Raw genomic sequence first — 14363 nt, 5'->3', positions numbered from 1 at the left:
CCAGTGAAAATGAGGAAGGTAGGCACAGTGGTGCCAGACTTCACTGAGCCAGTGCCAGCCTGGCTCGCTCATTGTCTCCAGATACCATTTTCCTGGTTGGCATTCTTCCATGGTATCCTCCTCTCCTAGGTACTGTCCCCGCAATGGCCACCTAGTCAGGTTCAACAGCTATGCAGTTCAACAGCAACCAATTAGTTACACGAGCCCCATAAAACATGGCCTGGCATCGACATGTGGCAAAGACAGGGTTGTCCCAGGCTTGTGTAGCTGTTGTTGGGATCAGCCTGTTCCTCACTTGACAGGAATGGCCCCTGTCTATCAATTAGTAAAGATCTTGCCACATTAAATTTTGCTAAAAAGGCCAGGGATTATGCAACTTGTGGTTACCTATTTATGTTAGTCCATACAAGATATGCCACAGATAGTCAGATTCTGCTGAGTCAGCCATGTTGAAGTTCATTTGCAACATTAACTATTTAAAAGTTTCAATATCATATATCTAACATGAAAAGTTTGTTTCTGTGCTTGCTGATGTGACTGTACATGATACACACATTCTGCCACCATTATACAGCTAGTGAATGAAAGAGAGAAGAACACTGTTACAGCCGAATGTCACCTGTCATGATATCACATAACTATTTAAAAATTACAGGCTTGCTGTGGCCTGGGTTCGACATTGTAACGCGAGGAAGTCTGTAACCCAAGGCACTTTAGATTTACCTGGTCTTGCTCCAGGTGGCTACAAGTTTCCACTGGAACAGTGAGCTGGAGAATGGGAACAAATGCAGCCAAGGTCTGCGCTATTGATCTCTCTCCATCACTCTACACTGAAAAAATGTCTGTGTGTCGATGCTGACTAAGGATTAGTTAACAGCCACACTGCCCATCATGGAAAAAAGGAACAAGTAGACACTGCCGAGGCCAGCAAATGAAAAGCGGTCAGGCGAGCAAAGGTACTGGAAGGCAATCAATGTACATGGAATCACACCAACATGAATAAAAGCTTTTAGTGTGAAAGGACTAGGGCAAATAGAAGGGAGAAACTTTTTTTTTAGGAGAACCAAATGCAACTACTTTTGCAAAATGTTCCAGATTTTCTGCTGGAAGGAAGGGAATAATTTCAAATTTGGTTTAGTGAGAATGGCCTTTATGTATTTCAAGACATCTTGTTGACTTAGACTAGTAGGGCCTTGGCACCACTTCTAATTAGCTATGACTCCTCAGGGCTGACAACAGGATGCCTGAAATGGGAAAATGTCCCAGTGCTCAGTAATTTTGCATGTTGAACTGATAAACAGAAAATTCTCCAAAGAGAGGAAAAAATACATTAAAAACTTGGCCTAAGTGTTGGCTTGAAAACTGTAGGTGCAGTGAAGTGTGGAATTCTTAGAATGTTTTGAAAATCAATATGTAGTTTGGAATGCCTGTATTACCATAATGTGTGGTGTAACGTTTTCATGCATTTTAAAAGGAAGTGAATTTTCCTCAGTTATTCCAACAACACTAATGCAGTCCTCAATTAACTCTTTGGAAACTGTCAATGTGTTTCTGCACCAGCGTGAAAAATATGAGACACGTGGAATTTCCGAAGTAACATTCACGGTTGAAAGTATAAATATGCTTGAGATACATTAGTGAAGCAAGAGATTAATTTAGGGGCTTTTATGCACTTTCTATTCCTCTGCTGAAGGTATTAACTGATGCCAGGCTCAGATGCACAGATGTCAGCCATACTGGAACTGAGCAGAATGGCTTACTTTTCAAGTCAGCAGCCAGACATCCGGAAGCTGACTGAAATCACAGCCTTGGCTAATGTTATCCAACGTTTTGAGAATTATTCAGGTGGAACGAATGGGAAAGCAAACAGGAACAAGAACCGGAGACAATGGGAATTGCAGATGCTGGAGAATCCGAGATAACAAAAGTGTGGAGCTGGATGAATACAGCACGCTAAGCAGCATCTTAGGAGCACAAAAGCTGACGTTTCGGGCCTGGATGCTTCATCAGAAAAGCGGGAGAGGGAACTGAAATAAATAGGGGTGGGGTGCCGGATCGAAGGTGGATAGAGAAGATAGATGGAGAGGAGTTAAAGGGGCGGGGATGGAGATGTAGAAGTGAGTGTAGGTGGGGAGGTAGGAAGGGGATAGGTCAGTCCAGGGAGGACGGACAGGTCAAGGCGGCGGGATGAGGTTAGTAAGTAGGAAATGGAGGTGCTGTTTGAGGTGGGAGAAGGGATAGGTGGGGGGAAGGACAGGTTGGGGAGGCAGGTACGAGCTGGACTGGTTTTGGGATGTGGTTGGGGGAGGGGACATTTTGAAGCTTTTGAAGTCCACATTGATACCACTGGGCTGCAGGGTTCCCAAGCGGAATATGAGCAAGAACCAGCTCATTTTCTTCTCCCCAGTCCGTAACAGGAGGGTTTATAATCAGAGGGCATCGATTTAAGATGGCTGGCAAAAGAACCAGATGGATGTTGGGGAGTTTTATTTTTATGCAGGGAGTGGTTATAATTTACAAGTCATAGCCTCAGTGAGTGGTGGAAGCAGATTCAGTGGTAGCATTCAAAAGGCAACTGCATGAACCCAGGAAGGCGAAAAATGCAGGGGAAAATAGAGGAATGGAACCAATTGGATAACCCTTTTATGGAGGTGGCAGAGACACAGTGGGCCGAATGGCTTTCCTTTGCATGGGAGGATTCTATGAATCTAGTCTAAGCATACCAAGGCTTATTGTGGAGCTCCCACACAAGATCAGCAGCAGCCCACAACTCCCTCAGCTGCACAGCTCAGCAAATATACCGTATTTTGGCTGTTGAAGCAACTTTGGAGTGGGATAATTAAAAGGCTGTAATACCGCTGAAGAACTGAGGGGATTACCTGTAACCCGCTTCCATCATAATGTGGTGAAGGAAGCTGAAGAGACTGGCGGCGAGACTGTGCAGAATATTCCGAGTCCACATCAAAGTCAGTAGGATGCACCGAAAGCAGACGTTTGTTTCTGCGTAACTGGGGCATATTGAAAAGAAAAGATTGTCAAATATTTTTCAATGCCTTGTACATTTATTTTGAAAAGTTGTCTTTCAAAACAGAACCATGTGGGAAGAATATTGGCAGCTGGCCAGTGTATGATATGGCCTTGTTCTGTGCTACTCGATTCTATGATGTCAAAGTATTTACTGCATCTTTGCATGGATCACAGGTTTGTCACAGCAACCAACTGCCCCCTATTTCAGTGCAAACTCTTGTCAGATAATGCAGTTAGTGCGAAGAAGCTAAGCAAAAGTGTGGTCTACTAAGACTGGAAAACTCGATGATTCCAGGTTACTCACTGTGTTTTGGGTCACCAGAAAAGGCATGGACAGTGGCCACGTGAGGCCATTCCAGAGGAGGTTACTAAATGCTAATCAGGAGAGCAAACACACTGTATTTGTGCTTGTCAGGATTTTAGCCACTGTGCAATGCTATACATCCCAGCACAAAAGATGGTATTTTCTTATTGCGCTCACTGTCCCCATCATTAGTTGTGTTAAAATCAGTAATAATGGATTTGTACCCAATCAGCAACTGAGGAAGTAGCTGTCCACGGGCCTTCTTGCCGGGTCCTTCATTCAGATAGAGGCAAAAAGGCAACAGGGTCTCCACCCATCAACATCCTTGCTTGTTTTTTATACCGTCACTGATGGTGAGTATCACTGACGAGGCCACCATTTTATTGCCTATCCCTAATTGCCCTTGAGAAGGAGACGGTGAGCCACTTTCTAGAACTACTGCAGTCCACGGGGTATAGGGATACCCACAATTTTGTTAGAGAGAGAGTTCCAGGATTTTGACCCAGCAACAGTCAGGAAAGCTGGTATATTTCCAAGTCAGGACGGTGTGTGGCTCGGTGGGGATTATAGAGTTCCCACATGTCCGTTTGCTTTGTCCTTGCAGGTGGCAGGGATTCAAGGAATTAAAAAATTTCAGTTTGAAGTGTCTTTCCATAAAATAACATTTAAACATAAAAGAGCAGCACAGAAGATGAACAAATGTACTCTAGACTGGATATGGAGCAAATGGCCTGGCCAGCGAGTGGATAATACAAAGAAGGATGCAGTTTAGAGTATACAATCAGCAGAGATGGTTGGGCTTGGATGAATAAAGAACAATATCTGATGTATGTACAGCAGGAATAAGAAACTATTCTGTTTACTTATGCAGTTATAAGTTATAGAATTGAGTGATAGTATGTGTATACGACTAAAACAGTACATAACAAGTGAACACTTTTGGCTTTTCAGAGTACAGAATTGCCTTTGATTGCCTAAGACTAGTCTGCTTGCAAAACACTTGAATAAATGATCATTACAACATTTAAGGTGGTTGATGGAGTGCCCTACAAAATGCTCCTCTGCCACCGAACTCACCACTCTGAGGGTGTGGTTTTCTGCCTATGGAATTATGAAAGCAAACAGATACAGAAGTGAGGAAATAGAATCATTAATAAACAAAAGATAAAGATTGGGAATACAAACCAGGAGTGAATGTAAAGAAAATTGAATTTATTATCAAACTAGATACAGAAATTTGCAGAAGTTGCTACTAACAGAAATAGGTATAAAAACTTGGGGGAAATTACATTATTTACAGAAACCATATGCCAAGATTAGAGAAAGGAATTAACATTGTACCAGACACAAAAATTGTCACAGATTCTATTCTTGCACTATCACTTTCCTAGTCGTGTAAGATTTAAAACTATCACGTTATGAGGCTGTCAATTATGAAGAGAAGCTAGTTAAGTTCCAGTTGTTTTCTTTAGAGCAGAGAAGGTTGAGGAAGAACGTGTTCGAGGTGTCTAAAATATGAGGGGCATGAATATCGTGAATAGAAAACAGCTATTGCTCTTAGTTGAAGAATCATTAATAAAGTGGCATGATTTAAAGTGAAAAGTAGGAAGTTTAGAGAGGGCTTGAGGAAAAAGGTGGTTGGGGCTTAGAAATACGCTGCCTGGGAGGGTATCTGCGATGGAAAACCTCACAACCTTTAAAAAGTATTTGAAAAGGTACTCAAAAAGTGTCATACCTTTTTGGCTGTGGGCCCAGTGCGGCAAAGTGCGACTAGTGTAGGTAGCAACATATTTTTGGTGTTACAGTCTTGATGGGTCAAAAAGCCTCTTTTATACTATATGATTCTATGAAATTTTAAAGCTTGCAAGATTTGTAGAATGTAACATTGAATATTTAGTTGAAAACAGTGCCTAGTAAACTTTCACAATTTTGTCCACAACTCTTGACAATATTTGTCCTTTGTTGATATTTTCTAATCAACCTGTTCAGAAAAGTTATAACACACCTCTGGGAGCAGGTATGACACGAACATGCACCTCCTAACCTAAAGACAGGGACAGTACAATGCATCAGAACAGCCCTTTTGTCTTTTGTATAGACGTCTTTTCAGATGTACATTTAGCTTCAATTAGGTCCCATTTCCAGTAGTGTAAATGATTCAGTAGCACAGCATATATTTTTCAATGCAGTCGCATCTGGTGATTGTCAGCATATAGATCATGCAATAAATGCAATACCTAAATTACCATGATGATTAAGGAAGTCCTTTCAAAACTGAAAACAACATTTCAAGTAAATTCTTACTCCACCAATGATTGTCATTTTCAAAGCCAAACATCTAAAAAGGACATTACTACACTATAGCGGTGAGCCTCTTCATTATCTATTGCATTTTCATCCTCTTCAATTACTTCCGCCATCATCTGAGTATTGTGTTCACCTTCAGCAAAGGAAGATAGGAGAGAAAAACACATCATTAATGTTGTGAATGGTGCCTGGCTGTGAAATCTTAGCGTCCTACAAAGCTGCATGTTCGAAGGTCACGTAATGTTGTGCACTTCAGGAGAATGGTAGAGAACATCAATTTCACTTATAGTTCAGTATCTCAATATCCTTTCCTAGCACGCACATCAATTCAGAAAGTTAACACTTGCACTAAGATGCAGGAAGCAAATCTGACTGCTTGACGTAAACTGGTATTAATCAACTCCATGCTTAATTAGTCACTGTGAGGGATTAAGGTAACTTTTGTTCTTGTTGTTGACAGTGGGATGTTGTTTAAATTTAGGAACTATTTGGTCAATCAAATCTCTCGCACTTAACAAATGCATCAGTCACGCAATAGGTAATAAACCATGGGAGTTGACAGGATATAGGCACCTACAGCAACAGGTCTTATGTAACTCTGCGAAATTGTTTAATTGACAAGAAGTAACCACGAAGTTTTCTTTTTTCTCTTCTTGTCGAATAAAGGATGGAAGCCTATGATAGATCACAGAGTAGCTGCATGGAATGGGTTTGTGATTTTCTCACACTATTTTGTAACAACAGTGAAACAGTTAGAATAGCAAGGTAGAACTTATTTGGAAAGCCAGTCACTATATGGTATAGGTAATGCAGCATTTCATCTGCCTTGGTTTATTCCATGATATAAAGCACTCCATCCCTCACCCTCTTTCAGTGTCCCATTTAATTTTGCAAAGCCATCTTTATGTACTAGGTAAGTGAGATTATCCACTCGATAAGCAATCTGCGAGCAGTTTTTGCCACAGTGCAAAATCCAGAAAAAGATCTATGTCAAGACTGCAATGCTGAATCTTTCCAAAAAGTATTAAATTCGAGCAGTGAACGCTGGGATTTGTGTCCAAATGCACCATGTCACTTAGTCCCTTCAAAGGAAGGGACACATTTCTCCCTTTTGATGTTATTAACTTACAACAGAGTACAGTTTGACAGATGCCCATCACTTCAGGTAATTTCACTCGTGTTCATTCTTTCTGTGAACTTTCACAGCTTATTGCTGGTGGGCTACATCACTGAAGGACCCATCATGACTGACCAGATCCTATTATCATGTAAATCGTCTCTTAACGTTGTGGTACGACAATCAGAAGTGAGAAACTGGGCAGGGCATTTGTCTCAGAGATAGTAGGAACTGCAGGCGCTGGAGAATCTGTGATAACAAGGTGTAGAGCTGGATGAACACAGCAGGCCAAGCGGGATCAGAGGAGCAGGAAAGCTGACATTTTGGGCCTAGACCCTTCTTCAGAAATGGGGGAGCGGAAGGGGGTTCTGAAATGCAGCCCAATGGTATCAATGTGGGCTTCACAAGCTTCAAAAACTCCCCTCCTCCAACCGCATCCCAAAATCAGCCCAGCCTGTCCCCACCTCCCTAACCTGTTCTTCCTCCCACCTATTCCCTCCTCGCACTTCAAGCCCCACCCCATCTCCTACCTACTAGCCTCATCCCACCCCCTTGACCTGCCCATCCTCCCTGGACTGACCTATCCCCTCCCTAGCTCCCCACCTATACTCACCTTTACTGACTCCATCACTGCCTCTTTGACCTGTCTGTCTCCTCTCCTCCGATCTTCTCCTTTATCCACCTTCTATCCCCCTCCCTCTCTCTCCCTATTTAGAAAATTTGCACTGCCTTTTCTTCCATAACACCAGACTGAGGAGGTCAGAGGGTGGCACACCTCCATCATCCACCACCAGCTGCTCTGAATAATCAAGAATGAGGCCTAGCACTTACACACTCCACTTCCCCACAAGAACCTTTCATTGATGAACAGTCTCATGTCCACCTCTCACTTCTTCCTCTAGCTATTCATTCAGGGCAGGCCTAACCATCGAACATGGTGCTACATAACCTCTGGAAAACTGCCTTCTTTCTTATATAGCAAGGTTTCACACAATTGAAGGGAGCAAATCTGACTTGGTGTGGCTGAGAACATCTCTATCACTTGAGGCTGGTGAAGAACATGGTACTGTCAGGCAGGATGCAACATAATGGTGTAGGGCTCTGCCCAGATCACACTACTGCCCTGAGCCTCTTGTGTTCCTGAGACTCAGAGGTGGTGTCAGAGGACTGAGGAATTGCAGATGTTTCACATCTTTAAAAGAACTGCAAGGGTAAAACCAACAACTGCTGGCATGTCATTTTACATTTGGTGTTGGCAACCCTTTAGAAATGATTATCTGGGACAAAATTCAGAGCAACTCGTAAAAATGTGGGTTAATGAATGAAAGCCAGCATGGGTGTCCAAATGGAAAATCATCCTTGTCTAACCAGGTTTGAGTTTTTGCAGTAGGTCACAGAGACACTTGATGAGGGTAATGTGACTGATGTAGTGTACAGGGGCTTTCAAAACGTTTTTGATAAAATGCTGCACAACAGGCGCGCACCAAAACAAAAATGAAGTCCATTGAATGCAAATGATAATGGCAGCATGGGTAGGAAGTTAGCTGAGTAAGGAGAGAAAGAAGAGCAAGATGTGACACCTTTTTCAGATTGAAATAAACCATTCTCTGATTCCTACCTCACTCTCAGAAAAACATTGAAAATAGGAGCAGGAAAAGGTCATTTGGCCCTTCAAACTTGTTTTGCCCTTCATTATGATCATGACTGATCATCTAATTCAATAGCCTGTTCCTGCTTTTCCCCTATATTGAATACCTTCTCAAAATTATGTAACGTTCTGGACTCAACTGCTTTCTGCGGTAACAAATTTCACAGACTTACCACTGGGAATGAAGAAATTTCTCCTTAACTTGGTCCTAAGTGGTTTATCCTGTATCCTTAGACTATGATCCCTGGTTCAGGAGTACCCTACTATCAGGGACATCCTTCCTTCAAGGATTTTGTCGAGTCCTGTTAGAGTCTTACGAGTTTCTATGAGACCTCCCTTAATCTACTGAACACAAGAGAATATAATCCTGACAAATTCAATGTCACCCCTTATGTCAGTTCTGCCATCCCAGCTAACGAGACCAAAATTGCACACAGCATTCCAGATGTGGTCTCACCAAGGCCCTGTAGAATTGCAGCAAATCATGTTTGTTCCTATACTTAAATCCCCTAGCAATGAAGGCCAGTACACCATTTGCCTTCTTTACCACCTGCTGCATTTGGATGCTTACCGTTAGTGACTGGTGGAATGAGGACACCCAGGTCTCATTGCACATTCCCCACTCTCTGAGTGCATAGTCATTCAAATAACCCGAGAGGGTAGAATGCAAATCGTGCGACTAGCTGGTCACGGTGGGGGAGGTTGGGGGGAGGAAGGGGGTGGGGAAGGAGACAGAGAGAAAGAGAGAGAGAGAGAGAGAGAGAGATACAGAGAGAGTGACAGAGATGTGCAAGACCCCAAACACATCTTCCGGGTGAAGCAGCATTTCACTTATGCTTCATTCAATCCAGATTATTGTATTTGCTACTCACAACGTGGTCTCCCTTACGTTGAGAACAAATGCAGACTAGTGACAATTTTGGAGAACACCTTACCGTGAGCACCCAGCTGCTTGCCATTTCAATAACCTACTTTGCTCTCATGCTAATATTTTCTGTCCTGGGCCTGCCGTTGGGTTCCAATGAAGCACAACACAAGCTTGAGGAACAACACTTCAGCTGCTGCTTAGGCCCATTTCAGTCTCGAGGTCTCAATACAGAATTAAAAACTTCAGAAACTGGCCATGTTAAGTCTGTTTTTCATTCTTCTTACAAAATCTCCTCCCTGACCCATCCTGCCCCTCTCCCCCAGCCCTTATATTGTTTATGCTTTGTTTACTTTGCACTCAGGGCCAATTCTCTTCCTTTCATACCTTATTTTACTTCCATATTACATCTTATTCTTTCTGCACCATTATCAACCTCATTTGTCTTTTTAACTGGACCCCTGTCAAGAGTCTGTTATTAAAATGTTTTCCAACAGCTTTCAGCACTGAAGAAGAATCATACTTGATTCAAAACATTCCTTGTTTTTCTCCTTCCACAGATACTGCGACAACTGCTGAGTTTCTCCAGCATTCTCCACAATTTTTTTTTCAGATTTCCAGCATCCTCAGTACTTTGCTTTTGTACAAGGATAAATAATTCATCTCTGCTTGGATTGTTGCACTGGATTAAAAAAACCAATGTCATACCAAATTGGTTTCTTACATTCCAGGCTTTTGTTGAAGAGATTTGAAAATAGTAGTGGAGCAATGGTGGTGAGCGGTTTCTATCCTAAGAGAATCTGAGCTTGAAGTGTTGCTCAAGGCAGCTTGCCCGGAGCAACGGAGTTCCAGATGCTTTGTCGATCATCCTTTGTGTAGAATTTCGCCTCACGGCAGCCTCCATTCCATTTCCCTATTGTATTGCTAACCTAAAGGTTCTGCAACTGCAGCCCCCATATCTGTGCGATGATGTATCGACACTGCAGCACATTAACTCTTTTTGGCCTAACTATGTAGTTGACATCAACAGGTATCCATTTGCCATTGTCTACTGAGCTGGTTCCATGATTTAGAAAGCTAAAAATTGGTAGCTCTGCAGAAAATTAGTCCACAGAATCACTACAGTGTGGAAGCAGGCCATTCAGCCCATTGGGTCCACACCAGCCTTCCAAAGAGCAACACACCCAGACCCACTCCCCCAACCTTGCATTTCCTATGGCTAATCCACCCAGAATGCACACTAGCATGACCAATCCACCTAATCTGTATGTCTTTGGGCTGTGGGAGGAAACTGCAGCACCTGCAGGAAACCATGCAGACACAGAGAGAATTGGCAAGACAGTTGCCTGAGGGTGGAATCGAATTCAGGTCGCTGGTGCTGAAGGCAGCAGTGAAAACCACTGAGCCACCAACAGCACTCATGTCTCCCCGTTACAGGGTGGTTACAGCATTAATGAATCACGCATGAACCACCATCCTGGAAACGTCAAAGGTGAAACAAACAAACAAAGAAACCTACAACACAGGAACAGGCCCTTCAGCCCTCCAAGCCTGCGCCGATCAAGATGCTCTGTCTAACCTGTCATCTATTTTCTAACGGTCTGTGTCCATTTGCTCCCTGCCCATCCATGTACCTGTCCAAATATATCTTAAAAGACGCTAACGTGTCTGCGTCTACCACCTCCGCTGGCAACACGTTCCAGGCGTCCACCACCCTCTGTGTAAAGAACTTTCCACGCATATCTCCCTTAAACATTCCTCCTCTCACTTTGAACTCATGACCCCTAGTAATTGAGTACCCCACTCTGGGAAAAAGCTTCTGGGTATCCACCCTGTCTATACCCCTCATGATTTTGTAGACCTCAATCAGGTCCCCCCTCAATCTCCATCTTTCTAATGAAAATAATCCTAATCTATTCAACCTCTCTTCGTAGCTAGCACCCTCCACACCAGGCAACATCCTGGTGAACCTCCTGTGCACCATCTCCAAAGCATCCACATCCTTTTGGTAATGTGGCGACCAGAACTGTACACTGTACTCCAAATGTGGCCGAACCAAAGTCCTGTACAACTGCAACATGACCTGCCAACTCTTGTACTCAATACCCCGCCCAATGAAGGAAAGCATGTTGTATGCCTTCTTGACCACCCTATTGACCTGCATTGTCACTTTCAGGGAACAATGCACCTGAACACCCAGATCTCTCTGTTCATTAATTTTCCCTAGGACTTTTCCATTTACTGTATAGTTCGCCCTTGAATTAGATCTTCCAAAATGCATCACCTCGCATTTGCCCGGATTCAACTCCATCTGCCATTTATCTGCCCAACTCTCCAGTCTATCTATAATCTGCTGTAATTTCTGACAGTCCCCTTCACTATCAGCTTAATTGGCTAAATATGCTTAATTGGAAACATATTTCTTTGCTCCTGCTTCCTTCTCCTAAGAAGGAACAAGTGGATGTTATGTTTCTTTTCTTTCCCATTTCTTTTGTTTCACAGTGAAGTATATTAAATGCTAATGCTATTATACAAATTCATGCAATGTGCCTCGGTTAATAATGTGTTATAAAATTATATGGAATGTACAATGCAGAAAAAGGCCATTCAGCCCATGACATTTGTTCATGCTCCATTCAAACTTCCACCCATGTTTTCTGATCGAAGTTTACTACCACATGTATCTATTCCCAGGGCAGCAAATGATGTTTGGAACCAAAAGGGATCGATCTTGACTATGTGTGACAATGACAAAGGCACTACACTTCTTAAGACCCTAACCATTCACCATGAAACTCTTACCTTGATTTGACTTTCCAAACTGCAACACCTCAATGCTATTGAGTCAGCAATTTTTTTTTACATTACTACAAATGAAGTTAGTGTGTCTCAGGAGGTAATGGACAAAATTACATTAACACCACCACAATTCTTTTAGCTCCAACACAAAGTGATATTGTACTAAGCAGTCATTGGCATTTCAGAGCCCTTAATGTAGTCTAATGCATTCACTAATCCTTTGCCATGGACCACAAACCCAAACATCATCTCGTTTGTAAGCCATACTCAGGAGATGGTTGACATGCTGCCCAATTGAATACTGCCAAGTGGGACTACTCGACACCCATTCTATACTCTGTGCTCTTCACTTTGTTTAGCAGGCAGACCAGCTAATCTGCTGAGAGCCATTTGTAAGAAGTAGTTAGATTCTTACTATTACTTAACATCCAAAAGTGATATCATTAAGGTAATGATAAAATGGAAAACAAATTAAAGATTCTAAAGTTCACTCACCATGCAAGAAAGCATCGAATACATTGTCAAATCCATCTCGTTCACAGCGTGTGTCTACAAGAGGTCAGGCATACATTAGAATAAAGCATCAACTGGATTTATGCTTTTCCTCAATATAACAGAGAATTAAATGCATCGCATAATACCAATAAGTTCATTAGCCTGGAAGATAATTTTCCAATCACTGATGGTGTCCCTGTTGAAGGAAAAAACCTGTACAATCTGCACCGAGGGATATAGGCCAGTTTCTCAAATAGGCAGACCATTCTCTCACCAACAGAACCCAGTGTTACCATAGAAACCCCATACAGATCTGTGCTTCCTAAGAGTTTTAGAGAGGCAGTCACACCTAAGGTGCAGGCAGAGAGCAGCTGAGTGGCCACCAGAAAGGCAAAAGGAATAGGCATACAGTGCAGGAATACCCTGTGGACATTTCCCTTGAGAACAGGTATATTATTCTGGGTAGTGTTGGTTTGTGTGCGTGTGTGTGTGTGTGTGTGTGTGTGTGTGTGTGTGTGTGTGTGTGTGTGTGGGGGGGGGGGGGGGGGGGGGGGGGGGGGGCGTGAATGACCGATAAGGGAAAAACTGCAGTTGCCAGGTGGGCTGACGGCGCTATGACTGGCTCTGGGGCACAGCACGCAAGGGTAATGGCAAACAGGACCTCAGTGATAGCAGACTCAATATTTAGGGGGAAAGACAGGAGGTTCTGTGGCCACAAATGGGAATTCAGGATGGTGTGTTGCTTGCTGGGTGCTAGGGTCTAGGATGTCTCTGAGGGTCCTACTTGGGAAGGGGCAAAACTCAACCTACTCTTGGGAAATAGGGCAGGACGGATGACTCAGTTGACAGTGGGGGCACATTTTGAAACTAGTCACCGTAATTCTTAAATTGTAAAATTGTTACGGAGAAGGTCAAAATTGGTCTACAGATTCACGTTCTAAACTGGAACAAGGTGAATTTCGATGGAATTAGCCAGGATCTTACAGGGGTTGACTGGCGTAGTTTGTTTGCAGGCAAAAGCACCTTTGGCAAGTGGGAGGCCTTTAGAAGTGTGATAGCTAGATTTCAAGGTCAATATGTTCCTGTGAGGGTAAAGGGCAAGGTTGGCAGGAGTAGGGAACCCTGGATGACAAGAGATATTGAAGCTTTGACCAGAAATAAACAAGGCATGGCTCAGACAGTGCAGGAATACCCTGTGGCCATTTTCCTCAAAGACAAGTATACTATTTTGGATTGTGTTGGTGGGGGGTGGGATGCTGGGTCCCCGGAGGTGTATAGGGGATACAGGGGTTTACTGAAAAAGGAAATCAGGAGGGCAAAAAGGGGGCATGAGATAATTTTGGCTGAGAATATTAGGGTGAATCCAAGGAGATTCTTTTAGTATATTAAAGGAAACAGAATAACTAGAGACAGAATAGGATCCCTCAAGGATCAAAGAGGACATGTATGTGTAGAACCACAGGAGATGGGCAAGGTCCTCAGTAAATATTTCTCCTCTGTGTTTACCATGGAGAAAAACATGAAAACTTGGGAACATGGAGAAGTTAGTGGCAATATCTTGGGGACAGTCCACATCACAGTACAGGAGGTGTTGGGCGTATTAGACTGTGTGAAGGTGGATAAATTTCTTGCTCCTGATTAGATATATCCAAGAACTCTGCAAGAGAATGAAAAAGAAATTGTGGGGGCCCTAGTTGATATATTTGCATCATTGTTAGCCACGGGTGAGGTCCCAGAAGACTGGAGGGTAGCGAGCGTTGTGACCTTATTCAAGAAGGGCTGCAAAAACAAACCTGGGAAT

The 14363-nt window shown here is 43.0% G+C and overlaps 1 protein-coding gene across 2 annotated transcripts in view; it reads right to left on the bottom strand.

The window, feature by feature from the left end:
• Positions 1-14363, bottom strand: part of mlphb (melanophilin b) — a 120627-nt gene that overhangs the window by 49065 nt on the left and 57199 nt on the right. For both annotated transcript variants that reach the window (XM_059647120.1, XM_059647121.1), the window contains exons 6-8: positions 12563-12616; positions 5686-5771; positions 2880-3008 (exon numbers count right to left, since the gene is read on the bottom strand). In XM_059647120.1, the coding sequence (XP_059503103.1) occupies positions 2880-3008; positions 5686-5771; positions 12563-12616 (269 nt within the window). The remainder of the gene's footprint in view (positions 1-2879; positions 3009-5685; positions 5772-12562; positions 12617-14363) is intronic.

Source organism: Stegostoma tigrinum, chromosome 7, assembly GCF_030684315.1.
Source record: "Stegostoma tigrinum isolate sSteTig4 chromosome 7, sSteTig4.hap1, whole genome shotgun sequence".
NCBI classification, from domain to species: domain Eukaryota; kingdom Metazoa; phylum Chordata; class Chondrichthyes; order Orectolobiformes; family Stegostomatidae; genus Stegostoma; species Stegostoma tigrinum.
This window is presented reverse-complemented; position numbering and strand designations above follow the sequence as displayed.